A 19,521-nucleotide genomic window follows, 5' to 3' on the forward strand; every position below is an offset into this window, starting at 1 on the left:
AAGTGCCAATTTGACGTGACGGAGGTGGATTTTCTGGGCTACAAGCTGTCTGACAAGGGGCTCGCCATGGACAGCGCCAAGGTTCGAGCGGTGTTGGATTGGAAGAGCCCGCGCAACCGGAAGGAGGTCCAACGGTTTGTCGGCTTTGCGAACTTCTATCGCAAGTTTATCAAGGGCTTCGCTATGCAGACGGCGGCCATCACTGACACGCTTAGCTCCAAGAAAAAGAAGTTCATTTGGACAGAGCAGGCGGAACAGTCCTTTCAGGCACTCAAGCGTCTCTTCGCGTCGGAAGAGCAGCTGCTTCATGTCAACCCCAGCAAGCCGATGAGGGTGGAGACTGACGCCTCGGACAGAGCCGTGGGGGCGGTCCTGCTGCAGAAAGACCCGCAGGGGGTGTGGCGACCGGGAGCGTTTTACTCCAGGAAGCTCAGCAAGTCCGAGCAGAACTACACCATATGGGACAGGGAGTTGCTGGCCATTCATGCAGCGTTCAAGGCGTGGAGGCACTTTCTGATCGGCGCCAAGCACACGGTGCAGGTTTGCACGGACCACAAAAACCTAGAGCACTGGCGCACGGCACAGTTCCTGAACCAGAGGCAGATACGTTGGGCTGAGTTCTTTGCGAACTTCGACTTCCGAATAGAGTATGTCCCGGGGGACACCAACATCATGGCGGACGCTCTCTCCCGCAAGCCACAGTATCTGGAGGAAGCAACGCCAGCGGCCGCCATGCACATCTTCGCACCAACAGTGTGGGCGTGCGCCGCGGCAACCGTGGATCTGGAGGCGGTGCGACGAGCGTTGCAAGGGGACTCCTTCGCGCAAGCAAAGATCTCAGAGGTGCAAAGGGGCAAAGCAGCGGCCGACGGTTTCCAGCTAAGAGATGGATTGCTCATCCGTAAAGGGGCCATCTACGTGCCGGGAGACGAACTTCGCGCCAAGGTGCTGCAGCAGCTGCACGACGCGCCCACTGCAGGGCACTTCGGCAAGGAGAAGACGGTGGAACTAGTAGCCAGGGATTTCTGGTGGCCTGGAATGAGAAGGGAGGTCGCGGACTACGTGGCGAGGTGTGACACCTGCCAGAGGGCGAAGCCAGTGCTTAGACCGCCGGCCGGACTGTTGGAACCGCTGCAAACTCCGGCCGAACCTTGGGAGAGGGTGGCCCTGGACTTTGTCACGGATCTGCCCAGCTCGAGGGGCAAGACGGCAGTGCTGGTGGTGGTGGACTTGTTCTCCAAGATGGCACATTTCATTCCGTGTGCGAAGGTGGCCACGGCGGAACAAACCGCCAAACTGTTCATAGACCACGTGTTCAAGGTTCACGGTCTGCCACGGTCTATTCTGTCCGACCGGGGGCGGCAGTTCATCTCAAATTTCTGGCAGCGGCTGATGGGCTTCCTGAACGTCAAGATCAACCTGGCGTCGGCGAGACACCCGCAAACCAACGGGCAAGCAGAACGGGTCAATGCCATCATGCAGCAGTACTTGAGGTGCTATGCAAATCAACAGCCTGCGACGTGGGTGGATTACCTGCCGCTCGCCGAGTTCGCTTACAACAACACGAAGCACGTGTCCACGGGGGTCACACCGTTCTTCGCCAACAACGGGAGGCACCCCAGAACCTTCCCGGGACTGGAAAGGCTGGGGGAAGGGGAGCCGCAGACGGCAGATGCGTTCGCGTCGGAACTGCAGGAAGTCCACGATCAGCTGAGGCGCCACCTGGAGCTGGCCAAGCACGCATACAAGGTACAAGCGGACAAACGCAGAAGGGTTGGCGAAGAGCTACACGTGGGGGACTGGGTCTGGTTAGCAGCCCACGCAGTGCCGGCCAGGTCGTTGGCCAAGAAGAAACTAGGGCATAAGCAACTGGGGCCCTATCAAGTCGAAGAGCAGGTCAACCCGGTGGCCTTCAGGCTGGCGCTTCCGGAGGGTTCCAGAATGCATCCGGTATTCCACAGATCGGTGCTCACTCCCTACAAGGCACCGCACAGGTTTCAGGAACCCGGAACGGCGCAGAGTCCGGCCAGAGACAGAACAGGGCACGCAGGAGTGGCACAGAAGGAGCGCATCAACGAAGTCACAGAGATTTTGGATTCCAGATGGGGGGAAGAAGGGGTAGAATACTTTCTCGCCAGGGAGGGCACCCCGGCCAGTGCGAACAGTTGGGTGCCGGACTACGCCTTGGACGAACCTCTGCTCAAAGACGAGTTTCATGCCCTCTTCCCACATAGACCGATGCCAGCAGACTTTTTCGACGACTGGCTTTTCACACCCACGCTTTCGGGCAGCACGTTCCGGGGGTTCGACTCTGACGAGGACCCGATACGAGACGTCCGTTCCCCGGAGGGGTCGCCCTCGGGATCTGCCTCAGAACCCTCGTATTGGTGGGACGACAAACCAGAAGAACAGTGGCGCAGGAAGTGGCAAGAAGGTCCAGGCCGAGCAACGCCGCCTGGAGGAAGCGAGGGAGAGACGGACATGGACATTTTCGGGGACGATCCAGGTTTCGAGCACGGCGGCACAGAGATGGAAGCAGAGGTGACCGTCGTCGACGAGAGAAGGGAGGAAGAACCGGAAGACTTCGGAGGGAGGCCCGCTACGGGAACCGAACGGTACCCGACATTCGTCTCCTTGACGCAGCAGCACCCAGCTCCAGCACCGGAAGGAGGGGAAGGGGGAGTGGGGGGCTTCGAGGGGGGGATGGATGTCAGGGGTTCAGGAGCAGAGGCAAGGGCAAGGGAGGAAACAGAGAGCGAAGGGGAGGAGGCAGAAGAAAGGATGAGCGATGACGACGACCCGAGATCTCCGAGTCTCTCCAGTGAGTCGGAGGATTCACAGAAAGGAGCACCAGTGGCCAAGGCAAGGGGGGAGTTTAGGGGGGCACCCCAGGGAGATAGAGCCAGAGGGGAATCAGAGGAGAGCAGTTGGAGATCGGGTCCAGCGTCACCGCCAGAGAGCAGGGAAGAGGAAAGGAGCCAGGGGGCAAGCGCTGGCAGCTCACAGCAGGAGGGAGGGCACGAGTCAGGGGTGGCCACACCTCCATCTGGGAGCGAAGAAACGGTTAGACGGAAGGTGGAAGGTTGGGCGCGCGCGCCAAGTTCAAATGCACAGGAAGGAGGCACAGTAGGCAGCCCGGAAAGAGAGCCGGGTCCTAAAGCCCGGCGCAAGGAGACAGGAGAGTCCGGGGGGTCAGCGTCCGAAGAATCCCGGAAGGAAGAGACCCAGGGGGGCAGAGGGACCCAGAGAAGAACAGTCAGGCGGAAAAGGTGGAGCAGGGCTAGGATATTAAGTTGGTGTACGAGGGGCGGAGATTCAGACGGAGCTTCGCCGATCTAGCTACTAGACGTAGGGTTGCACGCAGCAGCTTGAGAATGGAAACTGTAACTCAATAAAGACTTTTACTTAATGACCGTTGGCTAGCGTGATCCTCTGTGAGCTAGGATCTTGAAGCAACCCTGACACTATGTTTTTAAAAAGCCATTTTTTTGTCTAGAAATAACACTTAAATAAGCTGCCTGATAATGAGTCAGCCTGTTGATCCATCTAGTTCATTGTTGTCTGTGCCGACTGGCAGCAGCTCTCTAGGATTTCAGGCAGGAGTCCTTTCCAGCCCTACCTGGAGATGTTGGGGATCTTCTGCATGTGAAGCAGCTGCTTTGTCAGGAAGCCACAACCCTTCTGCATAACACCACCTCCTTGTCCTCCTTCCTCAGGCTACAGAGAAACACAAGCTTGATGTAAAGCATTTTGCATGTGATTCATAAACAGCAGATACCGTAGTTTTCCGAGTATAAGACTAGGTTTTTTCCAATAGAAAAGAATGTTCAAAATTGGGGGTTGTCTTATACACGGATAATGCAGAGGGGGCACAGGAGATTGCTGCGGCAAGGGCTGTTGTTGATTGGCTGCCACTGCGGCAATTGTGTGGGTGATTGGTGGCGAGTGGGCAGACGATTGATGTCTTCGGCAATGCGTGAGATTGGCAGTGGCGTTCTGGCGGGTGAGCGATTTTCGGCACCCCCCCCCCCAAATCTCAACAACTTTGGGCAATTCAAACCCCCCCCCCAAAAGCTCAACATCTCTGGGCAATCCTCCCCCCAAAAAAGCTTCAAAAAAAAGCTTAACAACTCTGAGCAATCTCCCCCATTTTCTGAATTTGGAGTCCCCAAAAATAGGGGTCGTCTTATACATGGGGGCGTGTTATACATGGAAAAATATGGTAATTCTGGGAAGATAGTTGAACTGGTGACTTGTGACTGCTTTTGCTGGGTGGGTGATTTCAAGAATTCAGCGCTAAATGCATACACTCTCCTCTTCACTGGACATTCACATTGTCCCCAAATGGCAAAGGGACACAAACAATTGATGCTTTCCCACCACTATATGCTGTGTGCATAAGGAGTCTGGCAAGGCAACTCCTTTTGTTGGCCAGGTGGCAATAGTTTGAGTAGTTGCTAATCTGAAGTTGTTTTTGTTTGTAAAATACATTTCCAGGATATGTGGGGAAATGCTACAAGGGAAAATGTAGGAAAGGTTTGATGGCCATCGATCAAGGATGAAGTACTAGTACATTTCCTGAACTGGCAGAGAGTTGGACCTTTAAGATTCTTACCAAATCTGCTAGACTGTGTTAGTTGTTTTTGTTTTGTTTTTACAAATGAGAAAATAGTTTCAGCAATTTGTTAGTGTAAGCTCTCCTAAAATTGTACATTGTGATTACTATACATATTTAAGCTAGACCCTAGCAGTTCATTTGTATAAATAAAATGTTAAAGAAAATTATTATTACAGTTGTTCATTAGTATAAATAAATGTTTAAGAATGTTGTTATTATTTTTTTTCAGTAATATATAATAACCTGCAATTATTATTATAATACATTGATAACAAAATATGTTATTATTATTATTATTATTATTATTATTAGTAATAATAATAGTAATAATAATAATAGTAATAATTTCACCCTTCACCAAATCGTCTCTTGCACAAGTACAAGAATGAAAAGAGTAAATACAGAAAACTAACAGCTAACACTGGGGCAAGACAGTTTGAGCATATAACGCCAATCCTGACTTGACTGCACTGGCTGCCTGTTAGTTTCTGGGTCAAATTCAAAGGGCTGGTTTTGACCTATGAAGCCTTAATTGGCTCAGGACCACAATACATCAACAACCACCTCTCCCCATATGAACCGACCATGACCCTGTGATCAGCATCTGAGGCCCTTCAAAATGTGCCGCCTCCATGAGAGATCCAGAGGGTGGCAACATGAGAATGGGGCTTTTCTGTGGTGGCTTCCTGAATGTTCTCCAGAGTGAAGCTTGCCTGGCGCTTTCATTACATATATTTAGGTGCTAGGCAGAAACATTCCTCCTCTTCCAGGTCTTTGGCTTAATAATAATAATACCACACCCATCTGGCTGGATTTCCCCATCCACTCTGTGTGGCTTCCAACAGAATATTAAAAACGCGGTAAAACATCAAACATTAAAAACTTCCCTAAACGGGGAATTCCCTAAATTAAATAATCTATGGCCTTTTAAGCTGTGTGTGTGTGTGTGTGTGTGTGTGTGTGTGTGTGTGTGTGTTAGGGTTGCCATATTTTAAAAAGTAAAAACCAGGACATTCCAAAAGCTGTTGAGTTGGTTTTTTTTAAAAAAAAACACAACGTGATTTTTCGATTTATTTGTGAAAGTTGCTATGCTATGTGATTTTCTCTTTTTGCACTTTGAACTGTCTTGTGGTCCTTGGATGAAGGGCGATATTATTATTATTAACAGTAATAAATAAGAAGAATAAACATGTTTGAAGATCAGGAGGAATATTTTAAATTTAGTGTGAAAAAACAATTGGTAGGCGATGGAGCAGATGATAAAGAATGAAAATTCGCTAGATATGATGAGCAAAATTTTAATAAGGACCATGGAATTCACAGAAATTGAAGGTTTCATGTGTGTGAGAAAGCGGCATAGAATATTACAAAAGTTAAAATGGGAGACGATACTTCTAAGGCTATGGTCCAGGTTAACATCAACAGAGAGAGAGAAGGTAAAAAATAGAGACAAACCAAAGAGATTCCAAAAGAAGAAACACTTACTGGGATTTTTGCCTTTGAACAATGTTGTACCTTTCAATGTCCACATGGCAAAATGCATCTGATTTGCCCTCAGTATGCTAATTGAGAAGCTGCTGTTAATGATTCCGGTTGTGTAATTAGGACAATTTTTTTTTAGCTCTACTGTTCCATGGGTCCTGAGGTGTAAGTATTGTGACATTCCCCATGTGAGGGGAAAGTGATGTGTGAATCGTCTCAAAATATGGTAGACTTGCATCTCTCTAAAAATATGTCGTAGATGTTGCTTTATTTTTTCTGACCTCATATGAAGATACAGTAGCTAGCATTCATTCTTTAAAATGTTTTAAAGTCTCATTTCTAGAGTCAGTGGGATTGTTACTAAATAGTGCCTAAAATTTATGTTGCGCATTAATTCATGACTAGGTCTAAATTTTTAAATTATAGTTTGCTACTAAGACATATTTTTAATTTTTGTTTTCATGCTATTATTTATTGATAACTCAAGAGTATCTCAGTTGAATTACATTGCCACATTATGTCTTTAGAGGGGCATAAAGTCAGTACACATGCTTCAGTAATATCTGGTTGTTTTACCCTTATGTTTCCATTGGCAATTTGAAATTATGGCTTCAACTGCACTTTAAATATGTGATAATAGCATGTGTTTCTAATAAGGGCCAGCACCATTTTGTTGAGATAGTGTGAATGGTTGTCACTCATATATGACAAATGCACCTTCATCTGCTTCTTTGATGGCCCCCTAAAAACCATACCCTCAAATCAGACCGATGAAATTAGCTGCTGTGTAAATTGTGTGTCTGAGTGGTTCATTATCTAATCACCGTCAGAACCATAGTGATAAAGTAGTTTGAAGCAGAGAAGAGGTCTGCCAGATGATTTCAGGCCTCCCCCCTTTTTTGTAAATCCTGTTTCCCTTGGAAACCCATTAGTACTGTGTAGAACTTCAGAATTCTTTGACATAAACTTCATAGCAATTCTAATGTTTACTGTATCTAATGAGTGACTTAAAATGTTCCTATATTATTTTGAACCATTCATTTATTAAGTGCTATATAAAAAATACTTTTATTTGGCCACCTCTAATACATTGTAAGATGCAGTGACCCCGATACTGAAAATTACTGATAGATTTCTTGTTTGAAAAACACTTAAAATGCTTGCAATTAAGTTTTGCTCTGCCCTGGTGCCTATGACTGGTAGATTGTTTCTACTTTGTGTATCTTTCTTTCGTCGTCGTCCCCCCTCCACTCAGAATACTGCTTAACATCTGAATTTTGCTCCCCCTCAAAGGATCATTTGATGATGATGATATCACACACATTGAAGGAAGTGTTGCACCTGTTCGTGACATTGAAATAATACATGAAGAACTTAGACTAAAAGATGAGGAAATGATCATGCCCATTATAGACAAACTAGAAAAAGTGGCTGTACGAGGAGGTGACAAGAAATTAAAACCCGAATATGTAAGTAAGAATATCTTCAATTTTTAAAAGATTTTTTTCCAGTGTAGGAATGATTTTACACAGGGATGTAAAATCAGCTGCAGACTTTATTGTACTGGGGAAAAGGTGCTAATCTCAGTTTTAAGACACCTCAACTTTCTACTTCAAAATTATTCCATCTAGTACGTACCATGTTGCATTGTGTTAGTTACCTCAATTCTAGTTGCATATATAAATGGTGACTGCGTAAAACAGTTCAGTAGTGAAGACCATTTGCTATGCCTATACATTTTCCCCCCAAGAAATTAAATTGCTTGGAAATGCTGTATCAGTGTTTTCATCCTCAGTTTTCGATTCTACAACTTAATGTATTTTAGGAGAAATCATAATTGTTCTGGTCTCTATACTTTCCACACTGTATTTTGCAAAAACACTCCTCATATGTTCTGTTCTGCTCTTCTATTCATATTTCTTTAGTTATTTCTGTATCTAAAATTTGGTCTTTGTATGATATGTATTTGTATACCAATTCCAGAGTACACAATAGGTTGTATCAATAGAATTGCAAGCACCCCTTCTTCTGCCTCCCAGAACACCACTCCTGATGCTCAGGAGACCCACTGGAATGAAGGAGGGGCGACTGAAATTTTGTGCAGCTCTCATACTCCTCCCACACATTTTAGAAGCTCCCCCAAGCTTTAAGAGTACATTTTTGGGGAGTGCAGTAGGAAGAAGAAATTCATTTGTGTGAACATCTTCATGCTCACATTTCCAATAATACAATCTAATATGGGTATTGCATCTGATTTCACATATAAGTTTCTCATTAAATATTTTAGAACAGCAAGTTGTATTCACTGTAGTTTAAGTATTGAAAGTGGTATAGTAACATGAACACTATTGAGCTATAGATTGATTTCCATGAAGGTGAAAGGGTGTCTTAATGCAGAATTCCTATATTAATCACATTGTTAATTGGAATAATATAAGTGATCATATATATCCAGGTAAGTAAGACTGTCAGCCTGGCTGTTCAATGTTAGAAATCTAGATGTAGTCACAATGTAAATTCAAATAAATTGCTATAAATAACATAATATCCTCTCTGTGTATTTAAAATTTTGCTCGCCACAGTTAAAAATCAAGAAAACCCTATTATTTTAGTGCTTCTGAAAGGACAGTGGGACAGGGTAGTTTCTAAAAAGAAGAAGAAAACCAATGCAGGTGGCAGAACATGGTAAAATGCTACAAACGAACAAGACAATGGTGTCTTTGAAGCGGTGAATTGATTCCAGGGCCTTCCCATGGACATTGTTTCCAGACCACTTGGAAAATGTGAAGGAGGATTTGAAGACCTCTGGAGATAGAAGGACTCTTGTTTCTGCTCCGAAGAGGAGATTTGTGGTGGTAGTTGGTGACCCCCCTACTGAGAGGGACCAAGACAGTAGTTTGTCCTCCTGACAAGTTGTGGGATGTTTGTGGTCTCCCAGGTGTGTGCATTCAAAATGTCTACAGTCTACTGACTGTTATCCCTTCCTGTGGATCCATGCGGGAACAAATACTCCTGCTAGGCACAGAGTTGAAAGGGTTACAAGCCCCTAGCTCTGGGTAGGAAGAGGAAGAATATAGGGGCATGGGTGGTGTTCTTGTCACTTTTCTTGTTGAAGGTTATGTCTAAGGAAGAGAGAATACTGGCTATGAATTTGGTATCATTGGGAAAGGTTTGAATTCTTAGAACATGGTTTATGCCAGCATGGGCAGACTGTGGTCCAGATTCAACCACCGTATTTTTCGCTCCATAAGACGCACCAGACCATAAAACGCACCTAGTTTTTGGAGGAGGAAAACAAGAAAAAAAATATTCTGAATCTCAGAAGCCAGAACAACAAGAGGGGTCGCTGCGCAGCGAAAGCAGTGATCACTCTTGCTGTTCTGGCTTCTGGGATAGCTGCACAGCCTGCATTCGCTCCATAAGACGCACACACATTTCCCCTTACTTTTTAGGAGGGAAAAAGTGAGTCTTACAGAGCAAAAAATACGGCAACTCATTTGTTAGCGGAAGCCAGCTCAAGAAGTCCTGCTGGTGCAAGGGGCTTTCCCTGTTCTCTTCCTCCCTTCTGCAGCTGCTGTCCCATCTCCCAAATCTGTACTGGAGGGAGGGGAGAACCCCCAGCATAGCCCATAGAAGAGGGAAGATTGTTCCATTGGGAAGGCAGAAATGCTTGCACTTATGGAATGATCTCCTTGGTACTACTTTGAATTCTACCCTACTCTAAGAATTAAGGGTAGGATCGCTATGAGCACCTGATTACTCCAGAACAAAACTCCATTCTCTTCAACATTTGCAAGTTCCAGCAGCCTAATTTAGCACATGTCTGGGAAGCCTTTTAGTTGTTGCTGCTGTTAGACAATTGGGATTCAAAACTCTTGCCGATGAACTGCAAAATCACCTGGACATCTACCAGTAGACCCTGATATACCTTCTGCCTGGTCTTTACTTTCAAGGGCAAGGACATTTGGCAGAAGTTGGATTTGGACTTTTGGCAGAGGTACATGACAAAGGTTTGGAAGTACAGTATGTGTTTTGCAGGAGTCTCCCAAGCTTCTTCAGAAGGTATTTAAATGATTCCTGTCAAAAGGGGGGCAGCGGCAATGAGGTGCTAGACAGCATGACTCCATGTACTACCAGGAGTGTGAGTGAAAGTGGGGCGGTGATGAAAGTTCCCGCAGACATATAGGGAAAAAGTGCAAGGGAATTGTCAAGAGTATAGCACACAATTGTTGATGTCTGCATACTAACACACATATATGCACACATTTTCCTTTTTATAAAATTACTAGCCTGGTAGATTAAGGAAATTATGGGGGTGTAGTTTGATTTCGGCAAGACTTTGAAAAGGCCCCCATGATAAATTTTTGACAAGCTGGTAGAATATGGGCTAGATGCTGCTACTGCTGTTTTTGGCCGGTTGATGGACTGTACGAGCAAATATCATGACTCCCTGTCACCCCGGAGAGATGTGATAGCACAGTTTTGTCCTGGGCCCATTGTTTAACATCCTTATAAGTGGAATAGGATGGAGAAGGAGAGGGAATGCTCATCAGATCTGCAGATGATACCAAACTGGGTGAGTTATAAAGAACCTGTTGGATGAGGCCAGTGGCTTCAAAATCTTAAGTTCAGAAATGGCAATACTTTCCTTAAACACATATTTAAAGTCATGGGTAAACAGGAAAACATTCAAGGTGTGTGTTTGGAATGTGAAAGCTTGGTTACACTATTGTTGCCAGTTCATCTTCTTTTTGAAAAAGAGAGTAAAGAGAGTTGGCCATTCAATTCTCTTATTATTATTTTTGCTGTGGCATGTGATTTTCTTTTCATGATGCTCCTGTAGTCTGGCTGCCCCCCCCCCCCCCCGAGTACATGCACATTGTTAAGCATGGAGGAACAGACCTTTCTTCCTGCACATAATTACTTCGAAGTCTAAAGATGGGGGTGAAAACATAGTATCAAGTTATTTGTCTTTTAGTTTAAAGCAATGTTAAGCTAACTAGGATAATTAAGTATTTATAGAAAACACTGTTAGTTAACAAAGGCAGTAAGTTAGAATTTGTTTTTAAAAAGGCAATGAAGTTTAGTCCATGTCTCTCACCCCCTAAAGCCAGAAATGTAAAATTATCTGAAATGCTGTTGTTGGCTCCCAACTCACACCTTTATTCCATGAATATATGTACTAGAAATGGGTACCTTAACTTGCTTATCAATGTTATTGTTTGATTAGGTTGTCATTCATGATTTAAAAAATCTTACCCTCTCATTGTAGTGTTAAAATGTTACTGTTAAGCTATTAAATATGTCATGTGAGATGTCCACATTTCTCGTTTGTGTGACAGGCCTTTCTGCATGCTGCCTCCTTGCTCTGAACTAGGTCTCAATTCTAGGTGACAGAGTTGATTTACAAGCTTTGTTCAAGTTTCTGATCTGTTTTGGCTGCTTGTTCTCTTTTTAAGACTGTTTGGATTTTTGGAAATAAGTCACTGGTGAATGAATTCTCCTGTATTTGCAGTATAGCACAACAGGCCCTAGCTACCATAAGCTTTTACAAATGGAGGACCCCTGGGAGACAGATCTAGTTTTCCTCTGGTTTCCCCAAAAGCTACTGTCATCACTTTGCCAAACTTAAAAATAGTTGTTAGAATGTTGAAATCCAGGAGAGAGATTACACCCAAACTAGCTAACAAGCACTTTGCTTTTGCAGATGCCATTATGGAGCAATTTAGGATCCCACAGTCAGGAGCTCATATAATAGCCTTGCTCCCCAAGCAATCATGCTAGCTTGATGGTGAAGGATTTCACAGGCTCTCCTGCATTGAGTGGATCTTGGCAGTTCTCAAGAAGGGCTTTGAAGTTTCAGCTGTGGCAGTTTTGCATATTTAACAATTTGCTGTTCACCAAGGTTGACTGGAGTGTACCTTAGTTTGGAGAGCAGAACCAGATGTGCCCCAATACCATGAGGCTTTCAGCCACATTTGCCCAGTTTTCTTTTGGCAGGCAGTAAGGTCCTTGGGGAGTTGCCTTTTGTCTGTCCTAGTCAAAGTAAGAAGAAAGTCTTCATCTTGACAAGGCAGAGCTAAGGGAGGTTCTGAAGGTCTGCAGAAAAGGCTCAGCACCCAGGTCTCTTCCCTGAGATGGGCAGTGTGTTGTGTTAAAGAATTCTTCATTTGTCCATGGACTTCCTGAGTAGGCTCTGAATTGGGTAATCAGACTCTGATCTGTTCTCCTTTTGAATTGACATTGCAGTTCGCAGGTTCTCATAGGTAGGTGCACTGTCAGCCAATAAGGAATTGTGTATCTTCGTCAAAATGAAGTATTGCTCAGGTCTTAGCCTTTGCATGTGCTAAAAGTCATGTTTTTCACAGATCTTGGAAATTTGATTTACCAAAATTCTGCACTCATGGCAATGGCATTAGCTTGATCATAGAATAATAGAGTTGGAAGATACCCTGAGGATCATCTAGTCCAACCCCTGCACTGCAGGAATATGCAGCTGTCCCATACGGGGATCAAACCTTCAACCTTGGCATTATCAGCACCATGCTCTTAACCAACTGAGCTATCCAGGCTGATGTGAGAAGTGCTCTTACCTTCTAGCCTGTGAGAACAGCTGACACCGGAGAAATGAAATATATTTTCTAGGGTTTCATGTTGTGGGCCAGAAAACGTCATGAGTCATGAAGGCTTAAGGAGGCCACCATTTCTGCTTGGGAAGCAGTGGATATCAGCTGCTGGTATTACTGCACACACATTGATACATAGCATTTGAGGGCAGGTTTCTCTTGGAGGAGTTCTATAGATATGCAATGTTAGCATCTCCTCACATATGTGGACATCCCATGGATGGAGGCTTCTGTTTCCAGAGTTGTGACCTTGCATAAAGCACAAACTTACTTGAGGGAGAATACTGGGTTTAATAAAAAAAATATTCCAGATACAGAGGGAGTCCTCTGTACATGGTGGAAGGTAATATGCTATTACTTAGCATATTTTTTGTTCTTCTAGGTGTACCAAAGGTTGCTGGTCTCCCCATAATTTTGTGTTTTGCATGATCCACACTTATAGGCACCACACACAGTTTCTTGTTTTTACTGCTTTGGTTCTTTTCTCTTCTTAAATGTTACTGTTTTGGTATCTGGTTATGGTTATATTTGGTTTTCCAGTCTCTGTGATCCTCCCCCGCACTCCCACGCCAAGTAGTTTGCTTCCTGCTCTGCCAGTTCCGGTCAAGTAGAGAAACCATCCTGTTCATAAGATCAAATTTTGTTTGTCTCTTCCTAACAGAAGAAGATGCTATCCCAGTTTTGTTTTGAAATATTTATATCCCACCTTTCTGCTTGGCATCCAAAGCAGCTGAAAAGAATGAAATTACCCCAAGGCAGGTTATAAATAAAACAGTAAAGTAATTAAATTCAAAATACAACACACCAGTTCACAAAATATGGATAAGTGATAAAATGAATAGTCACCAGCATATTAACTCAATCCCTACCAAAGGCCTGCAAAGAGGTGTGTTTTGAACTGCTAATATAATGGCATTCTCCTTACAAAACCCTCCCCTGGCATATAAGAAAAGGGGCATGCGAAGGGAAAGGCAGGGGTTGGAAACCTCCTTCTTGAGACTCAGCTCTATACCAACAAGATTTATATTTTTTTTAAAAAAACAACCATTCAGGTATGTGAAGTGTTAGACACACAGGTTTAACCACCTGAAAACTAGGTTGGTAGAGACTGCCTTCCATATACTTAGGAGAATGAAAAACTAACTCCAAAGTTCCCTTTTCAACCACTATTCAAATATGGATAATAGTTCAGAAGTGCTCCCTCTGTACCTTCAAACTATTCACATTACATTATACTTATTTTATTTACATTTCCAAAAGCCTGAACATTGCTTCAAAAATACAATTTCTGTTTCTTTCTTTGAGTCATTTATCTGGTCTCAAAAGCAGAAGGAATGTCGCACAGTACTTTACTTCAGTAGAATACCATAATCATTCATAATGGCCATGGTCCAGCAAGTCTCCAGAGCACATGCTGGTGACTTTATTGTTTTTTTCCTCCAAAGGTTTTGAAGTACGGCTTTTCTGTTTGAGAGGGGGTGGTGGAGGATGGGGGGGGGGGGAGCCTGCTAGAATGGAAAGAAGAGGAGAAATCCCAGCAGCTCTCACAACATAACTTGCTGGATCATAGACAGCATGTTGTAAGGTTTGCTGGTAACTTTCCCAACCTTTCCATTATTTTGGTTTAATTTGGTAGTTGTGTGCTCTTATTCCTATAAATCAAAATATTTGAAAACTCTTAAAACCACCAGATGGAACAAGAGGAAGACCAACTATAATTCACATTGCTCAGGATTATCTTTTAAACCTTATTTTCTGAGATTCGTGAATTAAAAAAAATCTCAGATGCATCTTTATTACATCTGTTTAGATTTAGATTTGGGACTGTACCACTTAAGGATAGGACTTAAGGATATTAACCACTTAAGGATAGGACTTCAAAATTCTCTCTGTTTATTTCATGTTCAGTGTTACTTTCATTGGAAAGCTTGATTTGAGTAGCACATAAATGCAGTACGTAAACTATAAAATGAAATATAAAACATTGTCGTGTGTGTACTTAAATATCCATGTTCATGTCTGCTTCACCCTGGTCATTGAAAACCAGCCCAGAGAAGTCTTACAAACAGTTTTTAGCAGATATTTAGGCTCAGGTTTGTGACATATTTCCAGGGGAATTGAGTTTGACTGTTGAAAAGCATCTACAGAGTGGCTCTCTGCATATTCTTTATTTTTAGTTTTGTGAGTAAAAGGGCATTTTTTCACTGATCTGAAATATTGTTAGAATTACCTTTAAACTAGAGCTAGTTTGCCAAATATGAACTAGAGTAGAGTAGAGTAGAGCTAGTTTGCCAAATATGAACTAGAGTAGAGTAGAGTAGTTTGCCAAATATAAACTAGAGTAATATATTGTGTGCTGTTTTTCATATTAACAGTGAAGACGGTCAGTTGAACAATTGGGGCAGGAATGGAAAATCTACATTGACACTTTAACTGCTGTTTGCTTGTGCAGAGATAATTGAGGGATAAACCAAATATAAAAGACAGCTTTCTAGTCATTATCATGTAGAGTCTAGAACCTGAACTGTTCAGTCCCAAAGATTTTACCATCTACTTTACAAAATGGAATATATCAATGTTTTGGGGAAACTATAATACTAAAGGCTTTTTAAAGATGAAATTTGTAACTAACATTATGTTCTAAATTGTAAAACTGCATAAAATTCCACCACTAGTAAAGAAGGATTACTTGAGGAATTCTTCTAATAACGAAGAGAAGTTTGGCTTTAGAAATGCATATTTTAAACTTAAGTGAAGTATTTATTTATTGAATAGAGCACAAAACATAGATAGGTCCCCAAGATAAGATAGTTCTACTATGTTGTTTTTTTTTAAAATGTGTAATCTTGTTGCATGTCTCTACATAAGCTATTCTGGCCACTCATCATAGTAACCAGCTGGGCCATTTCACCTGCTGGAGCCATTAAAGAGGACTCTCTCCCCCTAGATTAATCCCCTCCGACATTAGTTTTTAGCTATGACAACTGGAGCAGGCATTCAGAACTTGCAGGTGGCCAGTGTGACGCACATAATTGCCTACAATTTTAGGCAATGAATAAAAATGGTCTACATTACTTGTCAAAGGTTGTATATGCAGTGCCAAGTGAGATCTATGGGAAGCCTTTTAGGGTTTAAAGAACATTTAATAGCAAGGCTGCACAGTGCTTTTTTAATCATAATGCATTTGTAATATAGCACTTTGATCTTCTCCTTGTAGGAAATGGTGTTACATTAGCCACTTTTAAAACATTTATGAGTGAAAATCAGTTATAGGAGAGTAAAAGTGATTATTCTTAGGCAGAACGTGTTATATTTCATTAAAAGTTTTCAGCTAGCCCCTTTCTTGTTAAAATCTGTGGGGAGCCCTGTTCCTGGAGGCTTACAAATCAAGATCTAAGGATTTAGAAGAGCTTTCCTCTTGTTTTTCCCCTGAAGCAGTTGCGAGATGGGAAACATTAGTACACTAAATACTGAAGCTGTGTGTTTGTAAATGTTTAACCTATTTATTGAGAAGGTAAACATGTGCTTTTGAGAAAATTCTGATGTCTAGAAATCCGTTTAAAATTATCTAATTGAATATCATACCCGTGGTAAATTTCGTGAAATGCAATATTTAAAGCATGACCATAATTTATCTCTGGCAAAAATTGACACTAAAACGCACTACTTCTAGAAGAGCTTGGTTTGACCTTTCAGACCTAAGAGCCTTTTATTAACACCTGCCTGTAAGGCAAACCTTGCCACACGCAGCTTTCAGATTCAGAGCCACAAAACTGATGAGGAAAGGCTTGAAGGGTTCAGTTTGTGTCACTTGCTGTTTGCCGTTTCCATTTCACAGATGATTAATCTTTCTGTGAAGAAAGGCCAGAGAAACAAAGCACATTGGGCTCTTCCTGCAGTTACTCCTTCTGAATGCACACTAGCTTGCTAACTAAAAGGCCTTTAGATTTCCTGCAGGGAGAGATGTTCTGAAAGTGAATGCAGCTGGTTGGAGGTCACTAGTGCAAGGCTCTTGCCATTGTGTAATGGAAGCTTTGGCAGGTTTCATTTTTGGAGGAAAGGAGAAGGTGTTGACAAAAAAAATTAATGTAGAATATTGAGGCCTTTGGCCATTTGAATTAATATCTTGAATGGTAGATCATCAATAATCAGCTCAGTTTCTTTGGCTGTCAGTGGTTTTTTTTAAAAAAAAAACCCACACACATCACTTTTTACACCTATTCCTTTGTCACAGCAGCATGTTTCTCTCATATATGGTTTCTTATAAGGGATGCTTAATTACTACACCAATACGCAGTTTCAGGAAACAGATTTATTTATACATGCCATATTTCATCCAGCTTGGGGAGCAGAAAATATCATTCGTATTTCTCAATGAAGTCACTAAAAGGTTTATTTCCTGTTCATCTGCTCCTAGCCCTAACGTGACTCCTGTGTCCCTTTCTCATTCATTATATATGAAATTTCAGTTAGAAGGCACATAATATTTTGTTACCTAAAACGACTCCCTCATGAGAAATAACTGATAACAGTCTGGCATATAACTGAGTATATTCTACTTTAATGTCTTTTGTTTCTTCCTAATTCTGTGCAGGACATTATGTGCAAAATCAAAAGCTGGGTAATAGAAGAAAAAAAGCCTGTCCGTTTCTATCATGATTGGAATGACAAAGAGGTAGGCTTATGACTATTACCTCATCCACTGTCTAATGTCTTTCCTTTAAAAAACCAACAACAGCACAAAAGTATATCAGATCTTTGTGTAAACCTTTTGATTTACCTCCAGTAAATTAATGCCAACATTTGGAAATCATGTGCATTCTTTTTTAACAATTTACTTTATACTTAAGATGCTAAACAGATTTATTTATTTATTTATAATCTAATTCACAACACTCTATCTCTTGCTGTCTGTGTTAATGTAGCTTCTATTTTCTTACTTTTAGATTGAGGTGCTGAACAAACACTTGTTTTTAACTTCAAAACCAATGATCTACTTGGTTAACCTCTCTGAAAAAGACTATATTAGAAAGAAAAACAAATGGTGAGTTTGTTGCCTTTATCTTTTGTAGAAAATTCACGATGCTTCTGAAAGGCACCTTTGTCAAAATAATGGTTAGTCGTGATTTTTGTACTTGGAGTAAATCTAAATGTCTTAAAGCTAATATTGGCAATGTACCTATTACCTTGTCTTTGGAATGCAGTAAAAGTAATAAAAAAAAACTCCCTTGAAGATCTATAAAACTAAAGTAGCAATTTTCTCTCCTACCTTTTAGTTTATTTTGCAATATTGAAGGAAAAATAACCATAAATAGTCTTGTAAGTTGTCTATAATATTTAACTTTAGAAAGAAGTCATTTTTCATGCCAGCCTTCTATTTATTGGATGTTGAAGGGTAAAAATGATGCCATAATATGGTTGGTAATATGATAAAAAGAGACAGAGTGCTCCATATATATGCATAGAATCATGATTCCCATATAGTTCAGGGTAAATTCAAGGTGTTTACAACTTTCTGCTTGCTGGGCCACTTCTTAAAATGCAGCAGATGTCATGCATATGGTTTGCTATATGCTGTTCAGAAACTTTTATTAATGTTGTCAGTATGAATGCATATATAATGGCTGAAGAATAAGATGTCTGTCAAACAGGCAGTGACCGGGATGAAGATCCAACCCCAGAGTGTGAGGATACATTAGAAATGGAGAGATTGAAAATCATGCTGCCTTTGCTTTTTGTGTAAAAGTTTCAGATGAGATAAAACAGTAGTTTTAGGGAAGAGGCGCTTAAACTGTTGCATTGGAAGGAAACATTAAATCACTCTTTTAGTTTTGTTACACATTTTCATAGCATACAAAATTACAAAAATATCACTCTGAAACACATTTAAGATTTGCTTATTGCTTTGCCAAAGTATCCAGACCAGTGTATCAGAATTCACTTAAAACATACCCTTTCGCTCTCCCTGTACTTCATTAAGTACTTAGATGCACATGGTTTCAATTTTCCATTAAAATTTCTCATTTCCATATGATATCAAAGAGTGAGAAGGCTTTAAACTGAAAAATAAACATTCATAGACTGGAAGCCCAAGCAATAATTAATGTCAGATGGTTAACTTCAATAAGTTATTAGAATAAATTCTGTAAAATAATTTCAGCTGAAAACTGCCCTGCTCCTAGTGTTGTTGTGCATTTATATTTCTTCTAAGGAGCATAATGCAACTTTAAAAATGGTCACTTTAAGGGTATTTTAAAACTTCTGGTTCAGAATCTTTCCCCATAATGAGTTACTGTTTTTGAAACTGCATCTAGCCTTCAAGAAACTTTGTGCAATCAAGCAACTGTGCCTTCAGTGTTGTGGTCTGGAAGGCATTTTCAAGTTTCACACAAATGTAATGCAGTAAATCTTAGCATTCTTTATTAAGGGCTCTTGTAGAGGTTTCTCAAGTGCCACAGTAAAGATAATAAGCATCAGAATTTATTTGAAAATGGGCAGGTTAGTTTCCCTACACTAAATGGATCATCACACCTACATTAGGGTGATCACAGGTAGAGCTCACTGCCTTTAATTGTATAGTAAATACCTTTTCTCAGACCTTAATGGTAGACAGTCTGTTAGGAGACGCCAGTCTGTGATTTAGCCGTCTCCAGAACCACAAATACCCCGCCTTTTTTGGTGAGACCAAGTTGTGATGATGGAATGGAAAACTTAGCATATATATTACAATTTTTAAATTTATAACTATTTTATTTATATTGTGAAATCATAGTAAAAAAATCTTACTGTGTTCAT

At 41.8% G+C, this 19,521-nt stretch overlaps 1 protein-coding gene across 6 annotated transcripts in view; it reads left to right on the forward strand.

Moving 5' to 3' along the window:
- The window catches only part of OLA1 (Obg like ATPase 1), a 93,694-nt gene that overhangs the window by 36,395 nt on the left and 37,778 nt on the right, over positions 1-19,521 (forward strand). For all 6 annotated transcript variants that reach the window (XM_028749400.2, XM_028749404.2, XM_028749412.2 and 3 more), the window contains 3 exons: positions 7,394-7,569; positions 17,321-17,401; positions 17,673-17,770. In XM_028749400.2, the coding sequence (XP_028605233.2) occupies positions 7,394-7,569; positions 17,321-17,401; positions 17,673-17,770 (355 nt within the window). The remainder of the gene's footprint in view (positions 1-7,393; positions 7,570-17,320; positions 17,402-17,672; positions 17,771-19,521) is intronic.

The sequence above is a fragment of the Podarcis muralis genome, chromosome 1, assembly GCF_964188315.1.
Source record: "Podarcis muralis chromosome 1, rPodMur119.hap1.1, whole genome shotgun sequence".
Classification (NCBI taxonomy): domain Eukaryota; kingdom Metazoa; phylum Chordata; class Lepidosauria; order Squamata; family Lacertidae; genus Podarcis; species Podarcis muralis.